Source organism: Elephas maximus, chromosome X (assembly GCF_024166365.1).
Source record: "Elephas maximus indicus isolate mEleMax1 chromosome X, mEleMax1 primary haplotype, whole genome shotgun sequence".
Taxonomy (NCBI): Eukaryota; Metazoa; Chordata; class Mammalia; order Proboscidea; family Elephantidae; genus Elephas; species Elephas maximus.
The window spans coordinates 136,720,132-136,732,218 of NC_064846.1; the positions used below are offsets into that span (position 1 = coordinate 136,720,132).

The window sequence follows — 12,087 nt, forward strand, 5'->3', positions numbered from 1 at the left end:
TACCAGCCCAACTCACCCTATTTATCTGGCATTCATTTAGCATTCTAATAAACTGAGGTCAAATCTCCTCATCCTTATTTTCTTGAGTTCTCTGAATGCCGGAGAGTCTAATATAGTCTGTAGTCTGTATAGGTGCAGTATGTGAAAGATTAAATCTCCTGTAAATACACTATTCAAAGAGGGGTCCCTGGACCTGTACTGCTTTCTGAACAATGAAGTAAGTACAGAAATAGAGAGTAAGACCTTAGAAACTATTAGAGCAATTTCAAAGAGTAATTTTACATCTGTTGAATCCAATAATAAAAACTTGGTCTTTTACTTTGTGTGTCTTTGACTTTTTTCCATTTTATTTTTCTAGCGATTCATGTTTATTGATTTTGCAAATGAATTCATCCATGATGGATTGAAAAATAATAATAAAAAAAGACCTTCACCACAGATAGCTTGAGAAGAACTGCCCTAGAATGCATCACTCCTGAATGTCCCCTTCATTTTCCCTCCACTGCCAACCCATTTCCCAAGGTGCAGTAAGCCACCATCTGTCATCTTAAACTTCAGGTCCTTTATTCTGAATGGACATGGCAAGAGAAGAACTGGTTTGAGAGGGTGGGTAAATGAGAAGGTGTGGGGAGTTGGTAGGGCCACAGGGATGGAAAGACCTTGACTCTCACTTTCTCAGAAAGTATTTCTTCTGCATAGGTAGGTGGCTACCAAATTCTCCTTCAATGTTGTCTGAGTTGACAAGCTCTAGACAGAAAGTGGGGGTCTATCAAAACGCTTTCTTTCCTTCTTCACTGTGGGTCACTCTGTTCTGACTGTGTAGTTTAATCCAACCCTTTTTTTTTTTACCTGATTTAGAAAATAATACTGGAATCATTATTCCCTCTCCTTGAGCATAGAGAATGTGACTCAGCCGGGGTTGGGCACACAAGAGCTCACAAGGACTCACAAGGACACATCAATTGGGCCATGAGGTAAAGATAATAGAATAATCTTGGAAAATATCTTCTAGGGAGCCTTTCACAGAAGCCAGAACACAAGAGACTTTCCACTCTCATCTTTTTCTATTAGCATTTAGTGAATAGAAATTTGTTGGACCAATGAAGACCTTCCTGACTGTCTTTACTGAAACCTGTACCAGTGATTGTTGAGAGCGACAATTCAAAATGTAGGATCACAGTTTCTAGCCTATCTGTGAAAAGGTGAAGTTTTCAATGGTTTTGTCCGTTTTCTAGTGTTAATATATACTGATGACTCTGTAATATTCTCTGGACTCGGGTAGACACGGCTGTAGCAGCAAGCTTGTCCGTTTTCCCATTCTTGCTTATTCTGTAATATTCTCTGGACTTGGACAGACATGTCTGTGGCAGTATGCTTGTTCATTTTCCCATTCTTGTTTATTGTGTAATATTCCCTGGACTCGGGGAGACATGGCTGTGGCAGCCTGCTTGTCCCTTTTCCCATTCTTGCTTACTCTGTGATATTTCCTTGTATTTGGGCAGACATTAGCTCTGGGAGCATGCTTGTCCACTTCCCACTTTTGTCTTTTTGAATATATACTGAATAAAACTTTCTTTTTTCTTTACTAAACTTTGTGGTTTTTTTCCCCTGCTACACTCTTCAACACTGCACAGAGTGGAATGGCACCTTCACCCCTCTCTCCTTGCCAGTGCTTGATGCCTGTATTCCCTTCTCCTCACCTTCTGGCACTTCGCCTGGCACCCCAGAATGCTTCAGGGGACAAAACAGACCCTCTCGGCATACCTCTGAAGTGACTAGCAAGTCTTTCTTAGCAGTGTAGGTTTTGCTGTCATGGGTACCTTTGTAAAGCCATGTTTTCCCTACTCTGTATCTCCAAGTGTAAGGCATCATATTTATAGTTATGATCTTTTATTTTTTACAGTCTATACAGCATTCCTGCCTATAGAGATGCGTAGAAGCTATTTCTTGCCCTCCCATCTTCATGTCTCACACCAACAATGTCTTCTAGTTCATTAACAGCAGTAAAAAGGACATGGGTGAGTGTAGGTCATAGCTCTGTGCCACTCGTAAGCGACTTCCCTTCTTGTTTCCATCAAACCCATTGATCCATCTTCTGGTTTATTTGACAGATTATGAACCTACTTAACTATCCTATTATTTACCACAATATTGTGGAATGAATTGATAACATCTCCCCCCACACCCCCCACACCACCTTCCCTCTGCCCCCATCCCTGGAATAATATTATTAATAACAACGATAACTCTCATTGGAGTTTGTTCTAGGGAAGAAAAGAGAACAGCTTTTAACAACTGGTGTGGCGTTACTTGTAACTCAGCCAGGCTCAGGTGATAGGAGAGAACCAAATGTCCCTTTTCTGCACAGTAATAGAATTCATGCTGGTTTTCTTTGGGGAAGGCTTGCTTCAGAGGTAACCTGTGAAAGGAAAGTTGCTGAACAGTCTAACCTGAACCTGGAATTTGGGGTGCACATTCATCCTTGCTCATGAACCTAGAATAGTGGTTCTGAACTGGGGGTAGTTTCTCACCTAGGGGATATCTGGTAAGGTCTGTGGACATCTTTGGTTGTTACAACTGGGGGTGGGGGTACAAGTGGCATCTAGTGGGTAGAGGTCAGGGATGCTGATAAACGTCTTACAGTGCACAGGACAGCCTCCCACAATAAAGGCTTATGGAGCCCCAAATGTCAATAATGGTGAGGTTGAGAAACCCTGGCCTAGAATTTATCCCCTTCTAAAATCTGCACCACTGAGTAGGGAGTTTCAATATGCATCTGTTCAAACTCCAGGCTGCAGCCCCCAAAATTCAAATTTCATTGTCTGGGTAGAGCCTGAAGATGGTATTTGCACGAAGCTCTCCCAGTGACTCTTGTGTATGGCCATGGTTGAGAGCCACTCCCTGGATCGTCTGGTCTGATGGAGGCCACAGAAGAGCCTGATATGCCCCATTTTCTTGTGACTCTTGGTAGACCAGGAGCTGGAGGGTTGATGATTCCTCAAGGAGGTAGCAGTAGTAGAGAAACCCATAGGAGAAGCGGAGATACACCCCCAAGAGCTAGAGAAGGTAAGGTGGAAATTCAAGTCAGAGGCTGTTGTGAGAATTGGCAAACAACACCTTCTTTGGGTAAGCCAATGTGAAAACCTGGAGGATGCTCCCAGGCCATAACCCAGCTAACAGACCAGGCCATCTTGGCAAAGAGGAAGGTGCCCTTCCACAGTAGACGTGGCCCATGCCAAGGCACAAAGCTCATTGAGCCCAGAAGCAGTTGGATTTCAGCTCCCACTTACCCCTTCCTCCAGGCCTCTTTGTGCAGCGCCCAAACTGCACAACCTAATGCAGCAGCCCTGATTGGAATTTGCCTCAAGCTCTCTCAGGCAGGAAAAGGGTGAAGTCCTGCTTTAGGGGCTTACAAAACAAAAACAAAATACTAGAGAGCCTTTCTCAAATGCCTCCATGAAACCAGATCCTTCCTGTAGGCAGCCTAGAAACCCTATCCTGATGCCAGGATCCAGCGATGCGAGGCCACAGGGTGGAGGCTCTAGGCTGGTTGTTTTGTCCTTGGGGTGCTTGAAAAAAACCCAGGAAATGAGGGGATCTGGCTCAGGAAACTACAGCTGAATCCCTGAGGCTGTGGGTGAGGCAGGGAACTTTCTGTGCCTTGTGCTTCCCCATCAGCAGATCCTAGAAGGAGAACCTCAAGCCCCGACCTAAACCGCAGTGCAGCAGACACGCACCCGGTCCAGCCTTTGATCTATCCCTTTACAGAAAACAAACAAAAAAGTGTAGTATGAACTTTGGCTCCAGAATAACCACAAATCTAAGTTCAAATCCCTGCTCTTCTCATAACAGGGCGATCCCAGGTAAGTTTCTAAGCATCCGTTTCTTCTTAGGATAAAACGGACATACAGAACATCGAGCTTGGGGCGTGGGCGTGAGGGTCAAACCAGCGAATGTGGCCACTACAACCGATCATAGTTGGACACTCCGAACCTCCTCAATTGCTCCTTCTTTTTCGGTGTGACTCACGCAGCTTTCCGCATAGGGGGCATCCTTTTAGGGGCCCGGAATCTGGGAGGCGTTTGGGCCAACATGGTGTGTATTCGGAGTGAGGGGACGCACAAATGGAGAGCAGAAAGATGCTTTCGGATATTCCGGCTTGCTGTAGCACACCCTGGGCACTCTCTAAGCCCGAGGGGCTCAGCCCCGCTCCGAAAACAGGCGATTGCACAAAAGGGAGGGAGGCCCGAATTTTCCAGTGTTCCGGGGAGGCGGGCGGAGGAAGGAGGGCTGGCCCGAGGCGGAGGGAGAGCGAGAGGCGAGAGGAGGAGTTTTGCAGGCCGGCCTTAACCCGCGCGCAGCGCAAGCCTTGGATTCTCTGTCTCCTCCCGCCCCCTAAAAGCGCGCTGCGCCCGAGCCCAGCGAAGCGCCGGCGCGCCATGGTGAGTCCAGCACTCCCGGCCGTGCTGCTGCCGCTGCTGCTGCTAGTGCTGCGCGCCCCGCCGTGCCGCGGCTTCCCAGGTAAGAGCGCGAGGCGGGGCTGCCTCCCCAGCCGGACGCTGGGGGCTCCCCGAGCGGCCGCTGGAACTCCTTCGTTCTGGTCGGAGAAAGGCGCGGGGGGCGCCCTTTGTTCGCGCCGAAATTGTCCTGCATAGTCCCGGGGCGGGGGTGAAGTGGTACGGGACTCGCGTCTGGGCACTGGGAGGTGAGAGCGGAATGTCAGCCCCGCGCGGGGCGCCTTCGCAGTGTCGCGAGCCCAGGTACCCTCTGTGTGCAGTATTCCAGGGTTCCAAACAAACCCACGTTGGCATAGGAGGCTACGAAGAGAAGATTGGGCTCGGGTTCATTTCTCACCACCCTGAGTTTTGCCACCCACAGGGCTTGCTCATGGCCCGTGCCCGGGAGACTGGCAGCTGTCCAAAAAAGGTGCCCTTACCCACTCCTACTCACGGTCCCAGGCTACCTCTTCGGGCGGTAGGGCATCAGCGACTCTTGCGGACAGCAGAGGCAGGGCCTCCCCCGCATCCCCCAACCATCCCCCCACGCTGGGAATTCCGAGAAAGTCTGGCTTCTGAGGGAGAGAGTGGTGACATGTGGCATGCGCTTGGTTAGCCCCAGGGAAAGAGCAGCTCTGCTGGGCAGAAGGCGAGCCTTCTTGGTGCTGGAGGGCACCGTCTGTAGCATCTAAGGGGACCCGGGTGTTTATTGGAGCTTACATGGTATTGGCAAAACCCTCTTTGGCGATGTCCTTTAAAAAGCTCCAGCTAACTACCTCACCCAGAGTCATAGGTTTGCAAAGAACTTCAGAGGAGCAGAACAACCTGGATGTACTCCTGTGCCCAGGAGTGGAGAGTAAATCCACGGGTGCATTTTAATTTAGTGTTAATGGGAAAGTGGGTGGTGTAAACTACAGGGAGGACAAGTATTTGGCTTTGCATTCAACCCTGTGGGGACTTTAAATCTGGGCTCAAAGAAATGAACTCACTAAAGTTCAGGGTAAAGGATGGGGCTCTCCCAGATACTGTGGGAGATGTGTCTCTGGAAATCGATTTCTCAGCACATCCCCAAATGAGTGAATGAATAAACAAATGCACAGATTAATAAACAAGAATATTTGTGTTTGAGTTGGCATTGGTAAGTTTAAGCTGTTTTGTAGGAGCTGATTCAAGGCGAAGTGAAAAGGAGACTCTCTTCTCAGAGCCTGGCAACTGCCATTTCTATGGCATGTTAATGCCTCCTCCCCACAGGGGCTTTAGCAGGAGTCAGGTTAAAAGGAACATCAAGGGGAAGAGGTCTTGGTAAAGAATATTGAATATACCACGGACTGCCAGAAGAACAAACAAGTCTGTCTTGGAAGAAGTACAGCCAGAATGCTCCTTAGAAGAGAGGATGGAGAGACTTCTTCTCACATACTTTGGACATGTTATCAGGAGGGACCAGTCCCTGGAGAAGGACATCATGCTTGGTAAAGTACAGGGTCAGTGAATAAGAGGAAAACCCTCAGTGAGATGGATTGACACTGTGGCTGCAACAATGGGCTCAAGCATGGCAACAATTGTGAGGATGGTGCATGACTGGGCAGTGTTTTGTTCTGTTGTACATAGGGTCGCTGTGAGTCAGAACTGACTCAACGGCACCTAACAACAGCAGCAGTGGAAGAGGAAGTGAATAAGTGGACAAGGATGGGGTGAAGGTGGGGGGTGAGGCAGAGGAAGAGGTTTAGAAGCTAGAGGCAGCCTTTCCAGCTGGAATAGGGAAGGGTCTGTGAGCTGCCTGTATATCTTAGTTGAGCCTCTCTCAGGCAGGTGGCCTCTTCTCCTTTTCCATCTGACCCCCTCCTTTCCCTTGCCCTGCCCTCCCCTCTTCTTTCTTTAACTTCTACTCTTATACAGTATAGCTTGGTGCCAGGGGTCAGCTGCCCACAGAATCATGGGCGTACAAGTTTGGACACTCACCACTCCCTGTCTTAGCAAGTGGACATCATGACTCCAGTAAAACTGAAGGTGAAACCGTCAACTAATAGGTTCTTGTCAAGCAGACTAATGAGTTGAAGTCAGCCAGACACAGGGTTGGAAAAACAGAAAGGTTTATTCACAATTTGCAAACTGGGAGACAGGCAAGGTCTTGTGACCTAAGGCTGCCAGCTCCCTGAACCAGGGCAGATTTGCTCCTTTTATAGGGAGTGACACACACATGTATGAACAGTGAGGGGAGGACCTTCAGTCTTGTGATGTGTGCGCAGTCCGCATAATTTTAGTGAATGTGTTTCTGTGCATGGCTCTACAAATACTGTGCACAGCCCTGAAAAAATGGTGACTGCTTGCTACTGCCACCCCAGGAAGGTCATATAGTGGGTAGATTCCGAGTCAGTGTGCCTGTGCCCCGGCCCCCTGCCAGGAGAAGACAAGAAACCTGGGGATTTGACCAGTCATGGCCAAGTGCTGTAAAAGTTGTAACAAAAATGTATTAAGAGTAGACTTTTCTAAAGAACAACTGTTATGGGATGGTTAATAACCCTTTCATGACTGCCTGCTTCATTCTTTCCTCTAATACTGGTCCCTTTAATCTTAAAGGGAATAGGGGCGAAGGCCATTCTTCTGTAACTTCTTCAAGCTGTCAAGGGGCACTGGTCTGTCTAACTGAGTAAAAATCTCTGTTCTAAAGACCTGTAAGGGCTGGCAGCCTCACTATCAGGAATGGGCTGGGAACCCTGCATCATCTTGTAACTGTTGTAACCTAGAGGACACAAACTTTATCAGAAGCATGAGGAGACAAGGTCAAAAATCAGACATAGAAGCATAGCAACTAGGGGGCCCAGAAAGGGTAGAGATCAAGTAATAGAGGGGAGTGCCTCCCGCACTGCCCATCAAATATCTTGGCCTCCCCCTTTTTTGTTTCTCAGTCGCACGCTGTTCCTTTCTTTACATTCTGTGTCTCTGTCTCACTTATGGGCTCTCCCTCCTCACACCCTCACTTTCTAGAACTCTCCCCAGTCTCACCTTCTCTCCCTCCAATCTTCGTCTCTTCCTGTGTCTCTCTCTCACTCGTTGTCTTCTCCTCTAGCCCCCCATATCACTTTCTCACCCAATCTTTTTGTTTCTCTTTCCTTCAGTCTCACTTCCTTTCTTCACTAACCTATATAGGGGGCATAGGGAGTGGGCTATATGGGGCATGAAGGGGCACCAATATCCTAGGAGTCCGACAAATGCCTGTGGTTGCTTCACAGTTTCTGGGCGGGGGTAGGCTTGGACCTTATCACGGCTTCAGGCATCACTCGCATTTTAGCCGACTAGATAACACCCAAGTGTTTGACCAACAAGCCAGGCCCCTGTATTTTTCCCTTCTTCATCGCCCATCCCCATGACTGGAGGTGCGTGACTATCTCACCAGCTGCAGTCTGCAAAGAAGCAAATGCGTCAGAGGTCAGCATGACATCATTATTATAGTGGAATACAGCCACCTCAGTAGGGGGAGTCTACAGCTTGAGGTCAGCGGCAGCCATGCCATGGCATATGGTGGGGTTACACAGGTACCCTTGTGGGAGCACGGTGAAGGTCCACTCTCTCGCCTCTCAACTGAAAGCAAACTGGTCTCGGCTGTCTGGGTGTACAGGGATGCTAAAGAAAGCATTAGCTAAGTCGAATACAAAATGATAAGTGCCCAACGCCTCCCCTATATGTCCCATGGCACTTGAGGGGAGGGTTGCCCAGGTATAGCCACCTAGGTTGTCTATCTTAGTCTTGAGGCAGTGACCTCTGGGAACTCAGATCTTTTGTCAGGAACAATTGTATACCAAAGAAGAACATTTTATAGAATAGACAGATCAAACATACAGCACAAATAAGAAATGCCCTTGTAGGGAACTGCTGCCCTGAGACCCCAGACTGCTTCCCTGAGATGCATGGTCTAGGCTGGGGTTGTCTTGTCCCCTCTCATCAGCCATTCAAACCTGTCCATTGAAGTGCTCAATTGCCCCTGTGGCTTGGGGTGATAAAGAATGTGAAGAGTTCATTCAAGATCCAGTGGAAGCCTCTGTATAGGATAAAAGGCCCCGATATGATTTACCTGCTGAGAACGCCCTGGCCTGTTGGCTCAGGAATCTGTCCCTGTACAACTTTTAGCCTTGGCCAGGGTCTTGTAGGCAGGTCAGCTTTTTTTGTGTGTGTGTGCCGTCTGGAGTTTTCAACAGTGGCAGTCCATGCATGTAGGCCCAGTCTAGGATGGTGTGTGAATCTCTATGGACCGTCCTCTCTTAAGTCCAGGAGGTGGTCAGTTGCACATCTCTTTGTTCTGGAGTAGGCAGTGCTTCAGCTTCTGCAGTCAGCTGGTAAGACCGGTTTGCTCGTTGGTTATTTTCTACTCTCAGCATAGTGGCATTTCTGATGACTATCCACACAAGTAACAAAAGCTTTTCAGGAGCAGAACTGATTTTTTTTTCTAGATGTCTCATTCCCACAGGGGCTTGCTCCATATGTCAGTCTGAGGGTTGTCAGTGGCCAGATTGAATGGCCAGGCTATTAGCTATAGCCCACGTCACAGTTTCTGCATGCCCCTCTAAAAATGGTCCAAACTGTAGCAGTTCCCATCAGGACTTGGAGGCAAAAGTCTACAAAGGTGTGTCTTAATACATCAGCATGATCAGTACATACAATAAGGATTTGTAAGGGACCAAAGAGACTCATCCATAGTCAGGCTGGGGCAAGTGTCTCAATAATAGTGACCTCAGACCCAAAAGTTTACCTCATTGAACTTTAATTGTAACATAAGGCCTTTGGCCCTTCTGGTGACAGAGGGACCTGGGCTTAATCCTCAGTCTTAATTATCTGAAAGAAGATCTGGGAAAAGTTGGCAGAGCCCTCAGTCATTTGTGTAGCCACGCTTCCACCACACTAAGCACAAACAGGGGTCCAGCCCAGCTGCCTGGTAACATGGAGGCGGGCCCTCCTATTTTAGTTTTCCCCTTACTGTTGCAGCTGCAGCTATGTTGCTACTCAGTTATCTTGGCAGGGGCAGCTATCAGAGAATGCCTCTGAGGTCTCTTGAAGGTCGCTCAACACAAGCTATCTTGAGGGGCTTTTTACTCCTTTTTTCTCCCCCTGCTGTTTTAACTCTTGCTTTGCACTGGGTCGACTGTCAGCAATGGCCGGGTATGGGCCCAGTGCTTCAGCGACATCCCTGTGTGGGCAAGTCCGGTTGCTTGGAGAAGTATCCTGTGGATCTCTGATGAGGCCCCAGACTCTGGGTAAGGACTCCCAGGGCCATCCCTTTGCGTTCCTGGGTTTAGAGACGAAAAGGCTTTTCCAAGTCAGGGAGGCCTAAAGCGGGGGCCTTTAATAATGCAGCCTTTATTTTCTTAAAGGCCTATTGACAGCTAGGAGACCAAATGAATGGGTATCTATCCCCCGCTTTTGGGGCTTCGTAAAGGGGTTTTGCTATCAGTCTAAAGTTCAGAATCCAGATTCTCCAAAACCCAGCCATACCCAAAAGGCCCCTAAGTTCCTGTCTTTTGGATGGTTCCCGGGTAGCACAAACAACCTCTTTATGTGTGGTGACAGTGTTTGAGTTCCTTGTGATATGAGGAATCCCAAATATTGGACCTGTAGCTGGGATATCTGGGCTTTTTCCTTCAAGACTTTATATCTCAATCGGGCCAGGAGATTCAAAGTCTTAATGGTATTTTGGTTGGAGGCCTTATGCCCTTTACTGGCGACATGAAGATCGTCAACATATTGGAGCAGGACACCCTCCTCTAATTTGAGGCCCTGGAGATCCCGACTGAGTGCTTCCCCAAAGATGGTTGGACTGTTTTTAAATCCCTGAGGGGGCTACAGTCCAAGTTAATTGGGACTTGTGTCCTGTGTTGTAGCCTTCCCACTCAAAGGCTAACAGTGCCTGAGATTTTTGGGCAATGGGGATGCAGAAAAATAGATCTTTTAAATGAAGCACGGAGAAGTAGTTACAGTCTCCAGGTATTATAGCTAGTAAGGTATAGGGGTTTGGGACAACTGGGTGGATATCACTTACGATTTGGTTGATAGCTCTCAGGTCCTGTACCATCCTGTATTCTCCACTGGGTATCTTTACCGGTAGAATGGGTGTGTTGTACTCCGGCTGGCATGATCGAAGCAGTCTCATTTCCAAAAATCGGGTTACCAGTTTCTGAAGTCCTTCTCGAGCCTCTCTTCTCATGGGATACTGCTTTAGATTGGGAGTCCCAACCCCTTCCTTTAGTTTGATTACCATAGGGGCTGCGGATACTGTTTTTCCAGGCTCTCCACTAGCCCATATGATGGGGTCTGCTGCTTGTAGGATGTGTTCCAGTATTTGGGAAGAGAGTTCTATCCTCTGGGGCAGGAGAACTGCTTGTAACCACCAGCCCCCCTCAGCTGGAGCCTTGATTTGGATAACTGGGTTTTCAGTCCCATGAAAGGAGATACTAGCCCCTAATTTGGTGAGCAAATTCCGTCCCAGTAAGGGGGTTGGGCATTCTGATATGTACAGGAATTGATGAGTGAGAGTGGAGCTCCCAGTCATGCATATATAGCCAGCTTTAAAAAGTTCTTATAATTTACTTTCCTGATACACTGACAATTGGCGTCCTTTTGGCACTCAAAGGTAAGATAAGGGGATCATTTAAAACCGAGTGAGTGACTTCTGTGTCTAAGAGGAATTGTATTTGCCAGGCCCCTTCATGGTTGGGGGTCACTCACCATATGCTTTGCCGGCTGGCCTCGTTCAGAGCATTCATTTTTCCAGTGTCCCTCTTTCTGACAGTAGGCGCATTGGTCCCTTTTCAGGGGGCCAAGGTTCCGCTGGCAGGTTTTTTTTTTTCCCCCATTCTCTTGATTCTGATTCATGTTGTGAGGGGAATGATTTTGGTTAAGCCTGCCTCCAGCAGGGTAGCCTGTTGTCTTGCTCAGCGGGTTTCCTTCTGCTCTTGTTCCTGGTCCCTATTATTAAAAACTTTAAAGGCTACTTCACCTAATTGAGAGGTAGGCATACCTGGTCCTCCGTCCAATTTTTGGAGTTTTATTGCAGATACCTAGAGCTTTGTCCTATGAAATGATATTAACCATGTGTTGATTTTCAGTAGCTTCAGGATCCATATCAGTGTGTCTCTGGAAGGCCTGAAAAATTCTTCCGAAAAACTCAGAGGGGTTTTCTTTAGGTCCCTGAATTACTTCATAAATTTTTGAGAGGTTTTTGTTTTTGTACCCCAGTTTTAAGACCTTCTAGTAAGCACTTTCTATAATGCCTCAGCCTACTCAGGCCCTCCTTTGAATTGTAGTCTCACTCTGGATCAACTCCAGGGACTGCATTACTGGCTGGCAGTTTGTCAGGATTTTGGGGGTCTTCATTATGTTTTTTACCAGCAAACTGTATGGCCTTTTCCAAGATGATTCTCCTCTCTTAGGAAGAGAGAAGAACTTCCACCAGGGACTAGCAGTCTGGCCAGGTAGGCTGATGGGTATTAAAGATGGACGAAAACATGTCATGCATCATTTGAGGGTCCTGATGGTAAGTTGGGAGATTATTTTTCCAGTTAAACAAATCTGAAGTGGTGGAGGGGACATGCACTAAAGTGTT

The 12,087-nt window shown here is 47.8% G+C and overlaps 1 protein-coding gene across 6 annotated transcripts in view; it reads left to right on the forward strand.

Annotated features, from left to right (window-relative positions):
• The first annotated feature begins 4,333 nt into the window (after positions 1–4,333).
• SRPX (sushi repeat containing protein X-linked) overlaps positions 4,334–12,087 on the forward strand; it is a 125,245-nt gene continuing 117,491 nt past the window's right edge. For all 6 annotated transcript variants that reach the window (XR_007516026.1, XR_007516029.1, XR_007516028.1 and 3 more), the window contains exon 1: positions 4,334–4,521. Coding sequence is in view for 1 of the 6 variants with exons in the window: in XM_049873451.1 (XP_049729408.1) it covers positions 4,440–4,521 (82 nt within the window). In the remaining 5 variants the exon portion in view is untranslated. The remainder of the gene's footprint in view (positions 4,522–12,087) is intronic.